Source organism: Chaetodon trifascialis, chromosome 10 (genome assembly GCF_039877785.1).
Source record: "Chaetodon trifascialis isolate fChaTrf1 chromosome 10, fChaTrf1.hap1, whole genome shotgun sequence".
Taxonomy (NCBI): Eukaryota; Metazoa; Chordata; class Actinopteri; order Chaetodontiformes; family Chaetodontidae; genus Chaetodon; species Chaetodon trifascialis.
In genome coordinates, this window is record NC_092065.1 from 29,264,571 (window position 1) to 29,282,435 (window position 17,865).

Consider the following 17,865-nt stretch of genomic DNA (forward strand, 5'->3'; position numbering starts at 1 on the left):
CCTCCCTCCCTCCCTCCCTCCCTCTGTTGTCCCTCCCTCACTCTGCCGTCCCTCCCTCACTCTGCCGTCCCTCCCTCACTCTGCCGTCCCTCCCTCACTCCTTCCTGTCTCGTTTCATGGCTGTCAATAGGAGACACAGGCAGACTGCTGGCTGAGCGTCATCATGTCTTTCATTGTCTTTCAGACGTTGATCTCACCGTCCTCAGTCTCCTGCCACACGATGCCCTCCAGGTTGACGCTGGTGCCTGGCTCACAGGGTCCCAGGCACTCCGGTTCGGTGGCCAGTGAGGCGTCCGCCGTGTTCACCGCCACTGAGCGCGTGCGAACCATGATCTGCTCACACGGAGACGAGATGTCGCTGTTGGCGACGGGAGCAAGGAGGTGGAGAGGAGGAGGAGCGGGGGTGGAGACCGGAGACTCCATCTGGATGAGGGAGACAGAGGAGAGACAAAGGTGAGACACACATTCTGAGGTGGACAAACTGGAAAAGACTTTGCGAGAGACTCAGAGGTCAACATGTCCACACACAGCTCAGACAGAGGACGAGTCGCTCGTCTGCTGTCACACCACACACGTGTCGATAAAATTTGTACAGAGCAGCACGTCATGTGAAAGGTGTCACCTGCAGAGACGAGCTGTGCGTCCGCTAACACGTTAGCACGCTTTCTAAGCGTCACGTATGTCGACGCTCTGCTGCCCCCAAGAGGCCAAAATGAGTTCATGCTGGCCTGAACAGCAGCTGCAGCTCGCCCTTCCACCTTCATCAGATCACTCTCGCTCTTCATCACAGCTGCTTTTGTGCATGACATCATCTTAGTGCAGAGCCAATGGGATGAGGGGGCGGGCTCGCAGTGACCACACAGAATGACAGACAGATGAGCAGCTTCACCTCAGAATAATGTACATACACACCATCACCTCCACCCACCCCTCAGAGCAGTGCAGCGTCGCCTGGTGCTGTGAAAAGCATTCTGGGAAATGTGGGACAACATCAGATGGCGGATATAACGCAGTCTGAGAGACGGGATCTTTTACATTTTATGCAGCTCTTTCACTCTTAGACAGACACACTTCAGACATTTTTAATGGAAACTCAGACTTAACATTTCTGATTCTTGACTTCTGTAATATATTTTTAAATCTTCGTCTTTCTGCACCGTTAAACACCAAAACCAGTTCTCTGTATGTGAAAACCTGAGGCTGACTGTGAGGAGAGAACAGGAATACAGAAAAAGATGTAGAGGGAGGAGAAACAAGAGTGAGGAGAGGAGGAGGAAAGAGGACAAAGAAGAGGAGGAGGTGCTGAGGACGACCCTTAACAATCAGGTGGGGAGCAGCTGGTGTGGGGGCGGAGCGGGAAGCGCTGGGAAGGTGTCAGTCGTCACCATGGGAATGCTCCCAAACCGCCTCCTCACCACAAGACAGGAGGAGATCAGAGAGCAGCTGGAGAGACCCATCGGCCTTCCTCCTCCTCCTCCTCCTCCTCCTCCTCCTCCTCCTCCTCCTCCTCCTCCTCCTCCTCCTCCTCCTCCAACCCCCACCAGTCAGTCAAAGGTCTGAACTGGTGACAAACAGCTGAGGACTTTAAACCCCAGACGATGGTGTTGTTCCATCCAGAGGACAAAAGGTTCCGTTTGTCTCATCCATCACTGAACTATAGAACGCTGCTACGTTAGCGCAGGGTTCCCCACAGAACGCCACTACGTCAGCACAGGGTTCCCCACAGAACACCACTATGTCAGTGCAGGGTTCCCCACAGAATGCCGCTACGTCAGCGCAGGGTTCCCCACAGAATGCCGCTACGTCAGCGCAGGGTTCCCCACAGAACACCGCTATGTCAGCGCAGGGTTCCCCACAGAATGCCGCTACGTCAGCGCAGGGTTCCCCACAGAATGCCGCTATGTCAGCGCAGGGTTCCCCACAGAACGCCGCTATGTCAGCGCAGGGTTCCCCACAGAATGCCGCTACGTCAGCGCAGGGTTCCCCACAGAATGCCGCTACGTCAGCGCAGGGTTCCCCACAGAACACCGCTACGTCAGCGCAGGGTTCCCCACAGAATGCCGCTACGTCAGCGCAGGGTTCCCCACAGAACACCGCTATGTCAGCGCAGGGTTCCCCACAGAATGCCGCTACGTCAGCGCAGGGTTCCCCACAGAATGCCGCTACGTCAGCGCAGGGTTCCCCACAGAACACCGCTACGTCAGCGCAGGGTTCCCCACAGAGCGGCGCTACGTCAGCGCAGGGTTCCCCACAGAACACCGCTATGTCAGCGCAGGGTTCCGCACACAGAAATGTCCACAACTGTGGGACATGTCCATTAAACTTCCCAGACAGCAGCGACCTGCAGTCTGAACCCAAAGCTGCTCAACATTAGAAAACATGGTTCATTATGTTTATATTGTGATTCACAAACATTAGAAAATCAGCATCGTCTTCATTGACTGACTGACTGACTGACTGACTGACTGACTGACTGACTGACTGACTGACTGATTGTTCAGTCCTCGTGAGGACAGGAAGGGCGGTCTGTGACAATCAATGAGTTCACTGACAGGAAATGAAACAACAGCTCTCAGGACTGAACTGAACTGCTGTTAAACCACAGAGGTGACCTGAAGGTGAGTCACTGAAAAAGGTCACATGACGACAATCCATCCATACACCTGAGTCACGCCATGACTCCACATTTACAAAGACACTTGTCTGATGTGTGTCAGTCACATTATGGCTGTTCTCCAGAGACGGACAGACAGCACGTCCCTGTGAGAGCAGAGACAGACAGACAGCACGTCCCCGTGAGAGCAGAGACAGACAGCATGCCCCCATGAGAGCAGAGAGACAGATAGCACGTCCCTCATCACAACCATCAACAAGCAAACCAAACAAGCGTTAAACAGGAAGTGATGGACGTCTGAGCAGCATGTTCACGTCTCCATCTCTTCATCATCACTTCCTGTGTCCCAGCACGGCGTCTTCAAACTGTCCTAAATACCCAGAGTAAATAAGACATGACAGCAACTAGTATTTCTATGTCATGCCACTTTCGGCTTGTACTTCACGACATTAATCTGATGGATTAAATTAGCGCTTACTTCAGATTATTAATCCAGAATCTAACCAGCACATAGACTCGACGCAGCAGATCCACTACCTGAGGAGAGCTGGGTCCGGACCAGCTGGAACATTAAAGAGCCACAGAAACAAGCTGCCCATCATCTGCTTTTCCAAGAACTTCAACAGGAACATAAAAGACAAATCCAAAGAAATGCATCAACACATTTTTACAGCTGCTTTTATTTGCTGCATAAACAGAATTTACTGATGTGCTGAAACATCCTGGACTGAGCTGCAGCCACACGGATCCAGATCCTGGCAGACAAACGGTTCCAGGCCTGAGCCAAACACCAGGTCCTGGTCTGAAAACACGCTTCATCCACAGTTTGTTGTCTGTCTGGAGCTAGCTGCAGTCAGTGGAGTCCAACAGTGATGGACGTCTTCAGCTTGTCCTCCAGGCTGTGAGAAGACCTTTGTCCTCCCTGCAGACAGCAGACCCGGGCTGCGTGATGAAGACTGCCAGGCGCTGGGTCACTGACTGGTTAAGAGAGTGCTGCCATGGTAACAGAAGAAACAAAGCGCCCCGCCCCTTCGCTGTCCTCTTTAAGAATAAAAAAACATGGCTGCCTGGAATGCTGGGAAACCCCCAGACAAGCAGAAAACCCTCCAACGGACTGTCTCAAACTGTGCCTCCTCCTCTGCTCCTCCTCCTCACCACCGGCTGCAGAGCTCCAACCAACAGGACACCTCCTGGGCTGGGAAACACCAGCCCCCGCTCCTCTTCCTCCTCCTCCTCTGCATTCAGAGAGGTATTCATTACAACGGGGCACATTCCTTTCAAGGCCATCGGCGGCTGTGAGCGAGGACCAGCGACAGCCATCAGCTCTTCAGACTCTGAGGCTCAGCTCAGCCGGACAGCCGAAGCTCGTTTAATGTGTCACTTCATGGAGAAGTGAGGTTATTCCAGGCTTCACACATTAAAGTCGATTTCTCCTCCTAGATCGTGTTCGCTTTCAAACAGGACGAATGTTAAACTCAAACAGGACAAACAGATGCTGAGCTGGAATAATTCTGCTTCATTTACAAGACTGAGTATTAAACCGGTCCAGGAGAGACGATAAGCACAAGTCCACGACAGCGCTGCAGTCAGAGACATCCACTCAGCTCCGACAGCGAGGAGGAACCGTTTTTAATAGTTTCTTATTGGTCTAAACCTGCAGAAATTGACCGTGGTGCCGCAAACACACTGCTGACAGCTGTGAGGTGCGACCAGCATGCGAGGACGCGTGAGGCCGTCAGCTGTGTCCCTGACCGTGTGAGCTGGGCTCAGGTCCACGGCTGATTGGTGCAGGCACACACAAACAAACCACCCTGTACGACACTCTGGAGCTCCATCAGCAACATGCTGCAGCACATCCACCCGCAGCGCCGGGCCGTCACCGCCACGTGACGGACAGAGCGGAGCCGCTGACAGACGGCGGGACGCTGGAGCTGTCCGAGGACGACTGGCTCCACGTGGACTCCCTCAACACGACCACGGCGGCTCAGCGGTGTTCACCTTTACCATGGAAAAGGACACTGAGTCACATCTGACTGACACACAGGCCGATCGGTGATTACTGAGATCAATATTCATCTCACAGTGGACGAATCTGCAGCATCACAGCAGCCAACCAATCAGAAATGACTATAATCCTAAAAACAAGAGTAAGACAAAGTTTAGTGACTCAGACAGAGATCAATGACACCAAACACACCTTTGACTTACATTAAAAGGAATACCTGCTCCTCATCAGCGACTCACTCAGCTGATTTTCATTGATTGATTGATTGATCGGCTGAGTTCAAGAGAGAACAGAGTCTAACACACTGAGCTGAACATATCCACAACCCCAAATGACCCTTAAAACCCCAGGGACTACCACCCTCCTCCTCCTCCTCCTCCTCCTCCTCCTCCTCCTCCTCCTCCTCCTCCTCCTCCTCGGTGGCCCTCCCTGCCTCACACTGACCCAAAGGGATGTTAGAAATGAACAACAGGTGAGCAGTTCTTTCTTCAGGGATGGAATAACATCTGGGATGGAGGGATGGAGGGAGACCACAGCGATTCCTCCTCTCTCCCTTCTTCTCTCCCTTCTTCTCTCCCTCCTCTCTCTCTCTCCCCCTCTGGATCTTTGAATGGATCCAGGTCTCCAGCTCTGAGAACGGTGATGTGGTCTCAGAGAATTTTTTTTTTTTTTAACTTTATTGTCTGTATACACATAATAAGTGACAATTGACAATTGAGGTCCAAAAAAACAGAACAAAGCTAAACTAAAACAATAAAGCATCCTGAGATTGGGTCATATCTGTCGGGCAGAAATGGTTCTTGCATATATACAGTGCACTTACACACTGCTGGTTCAGTATTCAAACAGCAACATATGGATAAAAGCAATTCACATATTGATAATAATAATGCTTAGTTAAATGAAAGGTAACTCGTTAGGAGTCTTAGGGTAGGTAGTCACTAACTGGGGCCCATCTTCTCATAAAGATAGGTACTTTAAGCTGTAACTGGGCAGTCATAAATTCCATCTGATATACAAGTTTTACCCTCTGCAGCCATTGAGCAACTGTAGGGGAGTCAGGTTTCATCCAGTTTTTCTTGCAATGACTAATAGTACATGCAATAAATAACACTGATCTGTCGTTAACAGGTGGTCGGGGAACACATCCGGTCTCAGAGAAATTTGACGAAGATTTTAATGGAGCCTGGACTCAAACTTAAGACCCAGCCAAAGCAAATGAGCCAGTGGACGTCTGAAACGAGTGAACTTCAAACTTTGAGGTGTCCTCAGAGACAAACAGGCGTCCCCCCTCTGAGGGGACATGTGACCTGTTCTGTTAGCCCTCTTCCAGGAAGGCTGGCTGCAGAGCTGAGGCGTCTGGCCCGATAGCCTTAATTTACTTTTCAGTGAACGCACTTTTCCCTCAAGCCGCCGCGTCTTCCTCCACTTGTGTTTCCCAGAAAGCATGTGCAGAGCCCCCAGAGCCCCCCGCTGCTCCCCGCTCTCAGCTTAACGTGCAGGTGGAAAGCTGGTCTGGGCACCGGCCATGTCTTCATACCTTTATACCTCCCAGACTGGAATTTACAGTATTTGGCCTGAATCAACGCTTCAGAGGAGGAAAAGCGAATGTGCAGTGGAAAGAAATCATTCAGGAGCGTCGGAGCTACAGAAACACACACGGAGCTGCAAAAACAACAAGGCTGAACTAAATCAAAGGTCAGGAGGGAGCTGGTTTACTGAGGCGGCTCTGGAGCTGCTCAGACAGCCCCAGTCATCAGCACATTTTGGTTTTATATCACCACCTGCATACTGCCAGTTTATTAGGTACACCCATGTAAAAGGAATGCAGCCATTTCTGAAATAAACCTGCGATCTTCTGGAGGATATATTTTGTGCTCCTGCTGAACATCAGGCCTGGGATGAAGTCATTTTTAGGGCTAACGGTACAATGAGATGCTTCAAGTCTTCTGCAGACTGAAACGGTCCACCCATCCTTCCTTCAGTCCAGACCAGCTGATGAGCAGCATCCTCCCAGCGAGATGCTGCTCTCTGGCTGATGCTGATGCCGTCGTCCTCACGTCTCCATGTGGCTGCTGGTGAACTCCAAACAGGATCTAGGGTCTTTCTTTCAGCAGCAGCTCTCCTCTGAAGGTCACTCTGGTGGTCCTGAGGACGGGTTGTCTCAGCTGAGCCTCCTGGATGATTCTCCGGTTAACGCTGGCCTGAACTTGGCGGCTGAGCCACATTCTTTCCATGTTCCACTGATGGATTTAATGGTGCTCTGTTCAAAGCTGGCCATTTGGTTTTAATGGAGCCCCTGAGCTGTGTGATGGGCTGCTTGGTCTTCATGGTGCTGCTGGTCTGATAAAGTTCTCTGATGAACTCTGAGGCCTCCACAGAACAGGAGTATAACACTGAGGTGGACTGTTGAACTATGTGTGTGACTTGTGAAGGCAGCTGGTGCACCTGATGTTAGTCTGTGAATACAGGGTTTACTGTCCACAGCATTGAGCAGGGAGTGCACTGAAGTTCAGTTTGCTCTTCACTGAGTCTGAGCAGGACACTGATCCACAGGGACATCAGTGACGTCTCATGTGAAGCTGCAGTCCAACAGGTCGACTCAAAGACACTGAAGACACTGTCAAACAGACTCTGACACCACAAGCTAATGTTAACGGCTGTTTGAATCACTGAAGGTTGTGGCTATCAAACACCAATGAGCAGCTGGAAACAGGCAGATGTTAGCTGCAGGAAGAGCAGCCCCCCCCCCCCCCGCCCAGTCTCTGTAATCATCCTGTCTGTCTGCACTGTAAGCTGTCCAATAAGAAGACAGCGCTTGACTGCTTTTCCACAGTCTTTACGGAGTGTTTAGTCTGAGTCTGAGTCCTCGCGGTGTCATTGTTTCTGTCTGTGGTGTCCAAACAGACTGTCTCCAGAGTGTCCCCTGTCAGACAGATCTGGCTGCAGGAACACTGAACTCGTTTCTACTGAGAAACTTTAACCAGCGATCAGCTGATAGCCGCTCGGCCTGCGTCACATTAACACGCTTCAACACTTCACCTTTGCCTTCGAGAACTCTGATCATCTGCTGCCGCTTCACTGCAGGCTTCCAGAAACAGCAGGAAGAAAATCAACGACTCAAAGCTCTGGAACGAACGACCTTCAGACGTCAGGACGCATCTCGCTGAGTGTCCTAACAAAACGCTAAAAACTGATCTCTCACTTTAAGCTGAACGAGCCGACTTCCTGATAGACTTGAAACTTTGCGCTTCGCCTCAGGCTGATGCTCTGAATTATCTGATTATACCCTGAATCAGCCTGTTGAGCCCAAAGCCACAGCCCACTTGGCCCTGAACCAGAAGCCAGTCTAACCTTGAACCAACAGCCACACATGACTCAGCAGCCTGTTTAACCTTTGATCAAACACCAACCGAAGCCTGAATCCAAAGGCTGTCTGAGCCTGAACGCACCACCTGTTTGAGGCCTGGATCAGATGACACGATGGTCACCGCATCAGATTTAACCATCACACCGCCGATCGATCACAGCACGTCTTATCTCACGAGAGGTCATCAGGGAGGCGGGTGAAGCAGCTGTCAATCAAACTGACAGAAGCCTGTGCGATGCTGGTGAAATAATAACAATAATGAAGCAAAGAAGGAGAAAACGTGTGTGGATGAGCTTTCACGTTAAAACAAATGAAAGAGGCGGAAAAAAACGACCACAGGAGGAGCAACGACTTTCACAGCCAGTCGTTCACTTCAGTTCTTCATCCTCCAAGCTGCAGGCTGGGCCTGCGACCACTTCAGGGTTTGACGTGGATTTGGTCGTGATAAGGCCGGGGATCACGTGACCACAGCACGGCAGCTACTCGCCGGCCGATGACGACGTATTTCTAGTCGACGTTTGTCTTTCTGGACTCTGTGGAGGAAACGTTAAACAGGCAGGAGCACTGCTGCCACAGCTCAATCAGATTTTCCTCTCATTCGCTCTCATTCAAAGATCTTGCTCACTGTTTGAAGCAGACGGACATTTTGACCAATGAGGAGCTCCGAGTTAGTCAGAGTTAAAGCCGGCTGACGTAAAGCTGACTGAAGCTTCCACCTGTCCTCACCTGTTCTGAGGCTTCTCCTGACTTCTCCTCTTTCGTATGGATGTGTGTGTGAACAGACCTCAGCTTTGGACACACCACAGCCATCCAGGTTCAGTGTTTCTGCTCTGTATTTACTGCTCAGAGCGCCTCCTTACCACCACGCCTTCATTCATAGACGTAAAGCGTGGCGTTAGCGGATGTAGGTTAAACTCTGACCTTTGACCCGCAGCACTTTGACCCTGGTGTTAACCCTGATTAGGACTCGAGGCTGTTCAGAAAACTCTACACATGAGCTGCTTTTCACGTCTCCTTCCTCATACCATCTTCACCTGTGTAACTGACAGATAACTTTAAATCACTAATTAAAGCAGATTCTTCACCAGAAATGAGATCCAGCGATGTGCTAAACATGACGCACTGATGAGAGTTTAAAGCATTTTTCCATGACAGCCAGAGCAGGACAGATGACGCTTTAAAGGTTTTAGTGGCCAAACCCTCGTGAGGTTGAGGCGGTGCGACACCCACAGCCGGCTGGCTCACTGTCCGCCTGTAACTGAGAGGCCGGAGGTAACAGCAGTGAGTGACGGACGGACGGACGGACGGACGAGGACGGACGGACGGACGGACGAGGACGGCCAGCTGGACCAGGAAACGCTTCACAAGCGCTGGATCTTGGCAGCCGGCCTCCACGGTGCTGGATAACAGACAGCCTGCGGTGCAGGCCAGCAGGACGGTTTGGCAGGACCGGAAACCTCAAAGCTAAGCTAAATTTGGTAAAAAGATGAGGGAAGCTGGGCTGAACAGCAGCTGTGGAGGAGATACTGACAGAGGAGTCTGAGCACTGAGAGGAAAAACATCAGAATCTGTACCTCCATCTGGAAAAGCACACATCTGCACGAACACACAGCTCCACTGTGGCCTCCTTCACCTTCTGCGTTCCCTTCTTAATACAAACTATCTGAGCATTAATACAGGAAACAGTCACGTATGGCAGGAACACTCAGAGATGATGGTGGAGGCAGCTCAATCAGGGTTTTATCAGGGTCAAAGGAGGAGGAGCGGGAGGCGTTCAGTCTGTACATGCTTTAACACCTGTTTCATGTCAAACCTTGGGGGTGATTCATGGTGCTGATTGACTTCTTCCCCCCCAGAATGAAAGGTACGCAGCCTGGACTGTCAGAACCGGACGTGAAGACGGTAGAATTAATACCTGTGTCTGAAGACGGAGCTCTCTTCTGTCACATTCACCTCAGCAGTGAAGGCACACCTGTGCAGGTGTTGTGCACAGCACAGCTCTCATCATGCTAAACCTCTCTGACACTGACCAACTTTAAGGGAAACCATAGATGTGAAAGCCGAGGGCGGGCACTGACCCGGCACGGAGGGTCTGACAAACTGATGCTATTGGTTGCATTATGGGAAATGTAGGATCCGGTGTTTTGGCTCATGCTGGAGGCTCTCAGTCCTCTTCCTGCTTCATGAAGGTGCACTAACACACTGGTGGTCCTCAGACGCGCTGCAGCAGACTGACCAGTTCTCTGCTGGACTAATCAGATCATCTCTCATGGTCTCAGTCCAGCAGCACGTTTCCTTTGGTCTTTGTTCAACCAGCTACGCTCCAGAAAAGTCAAACAAGGCTTAAAACGCACCAGTTTACTGAGACACCTGCAGCCGAGACATGTCCACGTGTCCTTTAGCAAGGCATACAGCATCCCCAGAGCAAGAAGCATTAAAACATTCCAGTTTGAGAAAAATCAATCTTACCTTCACTCCGACGACTTTCTTCAGATTTCGGCATTCGCTGTTGTCCACCTCCTCTTGCTCTGTTGTCATGGAGACCGGCTGGCCAATCCCTGCAGAGTCCAGTGCCATATTCCCCAGCTGCTCAGCGGCAGCTAACTCGGGGTTTTGTTGACCCTCAAACGGGCCGCTGCGAGGGGTCCCTAGTGGCAGGATGGGTCCCGCTGACTCCTTGTCGGCGTTGACCACTCCTGAGGCCACAACCTCCAGTTTGTCCTTCTTAGTTTTCCCAGACACCCCGTCCTTGTCCTTTTTCACAGCAGGGAGGGTACGGGAGGGTTTACTAGACTTATCAGTTCCCTTACTGGGGTTAGAGTTGGGGTTCTGGGGTGGAGGGTCCCCGGGGGCCCGACCCTGAACCTCCTTCTTAGCACTGTCTGAGACCGGGGCCTTCACGCTCTCCTTAGAGTTTTTACTACGTTTGGATTTGGATTTGCTCTCTTTGCCCTGCATGGCGGCTACAGGACTAACAAACTTTATATTGTCAGGTAAAGCAGCCACAGCGCTGGGAGGGGCGGCCATGCCCCCTCCCTCCTTACTGCTCGACATCTCTAGTTTGTCCTTCTCCAAGTCGGCGTCCAGGTCAATGATCAGATTGCCAACACCGATATCCCACTCATCGCCGCTGTCGTACGTGTCCACCGCGTTGGAGTCCACACCTTTCCCGCCTGCAGGGCCGCTGCTGAGGGACATCTTAGTAGGAGCGTCCCGGAGCGCCGCAGGAGGGCCGCAGGAGGGCCACGCTCCTCCCAGCCGCAGGACGCGTCCTCAGGGCTGGACCCCGCGCCTCCTCCCTGCTCCCCACATCGCCTCCTGCACGCAGGACAAACAACAGGTTAGACGAAGACAAAAAGGGCTTCAAGATTAATCATAATAATGAACAAAAATCAGAGAGCGAGGTCGGGAACACAGTGTTTACATCAGGGTCCTCTGGGGGCCGGACTTGCAGCTCTAATGAATCTAATTAGCCTATTGTTCAATATTGTTCAATATTTTCAGTTTCTTACCAAATGTCTTCCATCTTTTATGCGTCTCTATCAGTATGAGCAAATCATGTAAAACCCATGATGGTAACTAGATTCTGACCTAGAAAATGCTCTCAGAGCTCCACCAAGGAGGCAGTGGAGCTCCATCCAAAACCCACAGCTCAGCGACCAATGAATGAATCCTGATCTCAACAACCACTCCTCTTCAGGATCCAGGAAGCAAGCATACTCCATTTGAGACTCAACACAGCAGCTGCCCAACGACAATAAACCCCACTGAGGCCTCTAACAGAGCAGCTCAGCGATCCTCTGACAGCTCTGGGGTTTCCTCCTGTAGTCCGGCCGGTGTGATGGAGGGTCCACCGAGCAGAGAGGATGGAGCTGGAGAATAATCTCACTCTGATGAACAGGTGAACTATGAATTCTGGACTTTGTGCCTCGTTGCCAGAGTTCGGCTGGCTAACACGATCACTCGCTGGTTGGGAAGCTGCTTTGTGGGCTGCATGTGGCCTGGGTAAGCACCAGTTGGCGATCAGTTGATGCTCACTGGTTTTCCTTCCTGTGATAGATGACGCTGCCTCCTTTAGTTTGGGTCTGTGCTTGAGTGTCAGAGCTCTCCCTGTTCAAAAGAGCTAAAACGGTGCCTTTCGGCTAACGATGGCACAGTTACACTGTTACGGTTTCATGGTGTTATCAATGACGATCGGTAATCGATTAGTGGTTGAAGCCCTGACCCTGTGTTTCAGTGGTTTATCTGAAGCTTTCAGGCGGATGGAGCTGCAGAGTCAAAGTGTCCTTGAAGGCCGGCTGTTGTGATCAGGGCAGAGCAGGTCGGTTACTTCCTGTAGTGTCTCCTGGAGACAGACTGGTAAAGTGGGTGGAGGAGGTTTATTGCTCCTGACATAAAGGCTGTATTGACGAAGAATCACAGCCATTCACGCGAGGCTTTTTCCCAGCAGCGCCCTGCGACGAGCAGCATGAGGGAGCAGACGCAGCCCTCCTCTAAAGCCTGCTTTGGGCCACTTATCATATGAATGGAGGAGTGTAACCCCTGACCTCCTCTGACAATGCGGGGCTGTTGGCAGAGCCATGGGAGTGGATGGGAGGGGGTTGGGCTCTAATGTTAACAGCCCACAGCCTGAGTGACTCAACACTGATGCTAATTAAGGTTCTGATTAACAACACCAAGCAAACAGACAACGCAACAGTTCATTCAGGCTGAACTTCGAAGAGACTTCTCCTCTGAGGCAATGCCCCCTTCTCCCTGACCTGGCACTGAAGAGCGTCCTTGACACGCTGACACCAGATAACAGGGTTAACTGGGAGGCAGGCATCACACGATGGGGTCTGTTCACTTCTCCGGCGTGGGATCAATAAAGTTAGATCTTATCTTGTTAGATTTATGTGTCTTATCTTGTAAAATCCTGTACATCATGCTGTGGTTTAAACATTATTCCCCTCCACCCACTCAATACACAAAATCCACTGTTCCCTGACTTGAAGCTTTCCTGAAACTCACAATAGAATAAAAACAGTGAGAAGGATCTCAGGAGAGACATCACGGCTGATATTTCACTGAGGTTCGCTCAGGTAAGCATCACACATGCAGTAACAGGTGACTGACATGACCTGCACCGGTCCACTTTAAAACGCTCAAAATGAACACCTTCAGCTCAGTTTGAATCCGTTTAATTAACTTCATCTTCTAATAACCTTTAATCAAATACGCACATTTCCACTGACCCTCAAATGTAGAGCAGACAACAGGAACATGACTGATTTAAAATGTTCAACACCGATTTAGCAAAACATGCAAAATGACTCAATGCAACAGTATTGAACAGACAACATAACATCACGCGTCACGTGTCAACAGTCTTCTTGTCAATTCGGCATCTATATAATCCATAAACTGTAAATTCAGTATTAACTTGACGACCGGTGTTAGCTGAGCATTTTTAAGGGAGAAGACTGTGGAAATCAGACCTAAGAGCTGCTTAAAAAAAGTTAATTTCTCCCTAAAGTACGGCTGGTAGGTGGATCAAACATCAGGGGTAAAACTGAACCGTCCCCTGAATGCATCCATAGTGAGTTTACTGCGTCCTTTAGGAATTTAACATGTAGTAAAGCACATTTTTAATACGCTAAAACTTCAGTTGCATTTCTTGATCTTTCCTTAGTTCATCTGTTTCTGCCTCCGTCATCCACACACACCAAATCTGTTTCAGTGAAGCTCACAAAAATCCATCCGCCAAAAGTCTAACTCCGGCCGAGGAAGCCATGTTTCACCCACCGCTGAGCCTGTTCGTCTGTCAGCACCATCATCTGAACACATCTGAGCAGATCGCCGTGAAATTCACTTGACAGGGAGCTTTGATCCAAGGAGCAGCTGATTCGATTAGGCCTGACTGGGATTTCCATTGCTGGACAAATTTAGCTTTGTGGGGTGTCCTTGTTTTCCAAGGGCACGAGGTCTGTTTCTAAACCTCCAACTGATGGTAATGATGCGTTCAGGTTCACAGCCTGCTGGAGAACCGTTCAATGTTAAAGGGAGAACTGAAGTACTGGATTATATCTTCCATAATCCCATATAGGATCAGATGAACACCCTGAAATAGCCAAAAACACAATAAGGAACCTAAGACTGTAATGGATGGTCAGAAGTTCATTTCAACACTTATTATCCAATCAGGCTGCTGTTTCCATCATGTCTGTCCACACTCACCTCATGTCTGCTGTGAAGACTCTGAAGGAGTTTAATTAAAGTGTGTTTGTTCTCTGTGTCAACATGTAGAGTCTATTTGTCCAGAGGAGGACAGAGGACTAATAGAGAGCTTCATCACATGGAGACAAACATGGACGCTGCTGCAGAGACGCAGCAGACGGTCAAACTGCTCCACACACGTTCAACCGACAGCAGGAGATCTGAACCACAGTCACTGATTCAGGATCAGACCACGTGAGACACATGGTCTCAGTCTGTCCTTCAGGTCCTGAGCAATGCACACAAAAGATGATGATGTCACAGAGAAGATGACCTTTGACCTGTTAGAAAATGTCCTCACATCATCATTTTATCTTCAGAGACATTTTTTGTCACAATAAACGTATGACCTCTTGAGATATGGTGTAAAATGTGCTCTGTGAGGTCACAGTGACCTTTGACCACATAATCTAATGAGCTCAAGTCAGAGTGAACGTTTGAGCCAGAAGTGGAGACATTCCCTCATAGGGTTCCTGAGAGGACTCGGACACGAGGGACAGTCGTCCTCATCTGCTTTGATTTTATGCTGCTTTGTGTTGGAGGAGGTGTTACATGTTTCCAACTACTAGACCAGATGTAGCAGGCTGACCTTTGACCTGTGAGCTGGGAGAGTTACTTCACACTAACTGCTCCGCCTGGCCAATCAGGCGTTTAGCCTTGCTCCACCTCAGTGGCTGAGAAGCCAGATGGCCAAACAGGAGGGGGCAGTGCTAATCCTGCTGCCAACAACAAGACTTCAGATGCTCAGACCAAAGCCACAGCAAACACACCGACAACACCGACAAAACACTGAAAACGAGCCTGTGAGGCTTAAACCAAGCACACTGCAAACAGCACACCCACGCCACGCTGGAAACTGGAGAGCGCCGGGTCCGTCAAATACGCTACGGCCATCACTGAAGAGTCTACGTTATCACCGAAGTCTACGTTACCACTGAAGAGTCTACGTTACCACTGAAGAGTCTACGTTATCACTGAAGAGTCTACGTTATCACCGAAGAGTCTACGTTATCACTGAAGTCTACGTTCACACTGAAGAGTCTACGTTATCACTGAACTCTACGTTATCACTGAAGAGTCTAAGTTATCACCGAAGTCTACGTTATCACTGAAGAGTCTACATTATCACTGAAGAGTCTAAGTTATCACCGAAGTCTACGTTATCACCGAAGAGTCTACATTATCACTGAAGAGTCTACGTTATCACCGAAGAGTCTCCGTTACCACTGAAGAGTCTACGTTATCACCGAAGTCTACATTATCACTGAAGGGTCTACGTTATCACCGAAGAGTCTACGTTACCACTGAAGAGTCTACATTATCACTGAAGGGTCTACGTTATCACCGAAGAGTCTACGTTACCACTGAAGAGTCTACATTATCACTGAAGGGTCTACGTTATCACCGAAGAGTCTACGTTACCACTGAAGAGTCTACGTTACCACCGAAGAGTCTACATTATCACTGAAGAGTCTACGTTATCACCGAAGAGTCTCCGTTACCACTGAAGAGTCTACGTTATCACCGAAGTCTACATTATCACTGAAGGGTCTACGTTATCACCGAAGAGTCTACGTTACCACTGAAGAGTCTACATTATCACTGAAGGGTCTACGTTATCACCGAAGAGTCTACGTTACCACTGAAGAGTCTACGTTATCACCGAAGAGTCTACGTTATCACTGAAGGGTCTACCTTATCACTGAAATCTACGTTCACACCGAAGAGTCTACGTTACCACTGAAGAGTCTCTGCATTGTAGATTCCTCTCCTGGACATCCAAGAATAATCATTCAGCCATGAACAGTTAGTGGTGAGAAAAGCCAATCACACTGAGCCCAATGTGTCCGACCAACAGTGGAAAAGAGTTCTGCAGCCGATGACTCTTTTCTTTATTGATTGATGTGCTGATTTAGAATAAAACCGTCACAGTTCCTGAATCCTGACTGAAATGTTCCACCAGCTAAAAAACAACATTGAGTTTACTGAAGAAAAGGCTGAACCAGGAATGTTTCCGCCTTCCTGCTTAACAAACGACAAAGATCAATCCCTCATCAGAACAGCTGATTACTCATTCTCTGAGGTTTGATTCATTAATTAATTAGTTCATGGTTTCAGCTTCCTAAAGCAAATTCTTCCACTTGAAAGGTCAGAACCTTGATGAATGAATAAAAGGATGAATCAATAATCAAAGTCACTGGCTGGTTATCTGTCCGTGGGTGGGGGCGGGGTGTTGAACCTCAACGTTCTCTCTGGTTCTGACCAGAAGGTGGAGCACAGAGTCTGCTGCAATAATAATCCAGCAGTGATGAATCTGACAATTATGTTCTTAATGACTCGACTGAGGGTAGAACATATCAAATAAAAGCGTGTCCTGTTTTGTCCAAACTAAACATAAATAATCTACTGAGACAAAAAACAGAAAAGCAGCAAAGCCTCACGTCTGAGAACGTGGAAGCAGAGGATGAAGATGAGATGACTCAAACCATTAACAGGTTAGCAGAACGACTTCTGTCACTCGACTGATGGATCACACGTTTCAGGTCCAGCACACAGCGTTTGCTTATTCATGACAAACAATTTGTCTTAAACAAGTTTTCAAGCATGCTGAGCCGTGCCTGATTAACTGAGGTATCATAATCATTTTAGCACTAAAATGATGGAAACCAGTAAATGTTTGGAGCGTGTGAGCTGACCACAGATCAGCCGCTGTGTTGTACGTTAGGCAGTGAACGTGAACAGGTCTGCAGAGCTCCCATGCTGAGCCTCTGCTGTTTGGACTAACTCACAAACTCCCAAGCTGCTTGTGTTAAAGATGACTGAGTGGATTAGCTGATGTCATCCAGACCGCAGAGCTGTTCTCAGATCAGAGTTTCTGCTCAGCTGCCTGTGATGCCACACTTAATTTAAGGCGGCACGGTGGCAGGCCCTCCACAGGCCACCGCTCCTCTGAGCCACTTTATATGGAAATGAGGTGGAGAGGGTCCGGCCCAGCCGAGCCCGGCCTGGCCCGGCCCGGCCAGCTTCTCACCAACAGCAGGACAAATCATCCGGGCTGGGCTGATGGAAACTTGGCCTGGACCATCCCACAACTCAACACGGACGGGCCAGCAAGCATCTTCTGCCTCTGCCGAGCCATAAACTACATGTCCCGGGCCGGGTGAATCCTCGCCCACATATTAACACACTGTCAGCGCGCCTGATGATTTACAGCAGGCTGAGCTGCACTGCAGGACGAGGAAGACGAGGCTGGGAACCCGCCAGCTTCAGCTGAGTGCTGCTGCTGCTCTGGCTCTGTGTGGACTGCTGGTAAGCTGGCTCTGGGTGAACCTGGTTCTATATAAGCTGGGACTGAAGTGAATTTACAACTTTGGATTCAGCAGAGGAAAAGCTGAGCTGACCACACATCAACCTCACAGATGTTTGGAGATACGGATTATTCTTCTTCAGATTTCAGGGTGAAAACTTCTACCTGCTGCTCAAACAGATTAGACATTCAACAGAAAATCAAAGGACTGTTTGACTGTTTCAATCATTCATCCTGTGAGAAGGAAAACATGCACCACATTCTCCAGTGAGAGAAAGCCCTGACGGTAGCCATGTTTGTTGTTTACATTCATT

At 49.7% G+C, this 17,865-nt stretch overlaps 1 protein-coding gene across 2 annotated transcripts in view; it reads right to left on the bottom strand.

Moving 5' to 3' along the window:
• The window catches only part of znf609a (zinc finger protein 609a), a 36,090-nt gene that overhangs the window by 9,273 nt on the left and 8,952 nt on the right, over positions 1-17,865 (bottom strand). For both annotated transcript variants that reach the window (XM_070972384.1, XM_070972383.1), the window contains exons 2-3: positions 10,459-11,307; positions 198-423 (exon numbers count right to left, since the gene is read on the bottom strand). In XM_070972384.1, coding sequence (XP_070828485.1) covers positions 198-423; positions 10,459-11,187 — 955 coding nt within the window. In that variant the 5' untranslated portion in view covers positions 11,188-11,307. The remainder of the gene's footprint in view (positions 1-197; positions 424-10,458; positions 11,308-17,865) is intronic.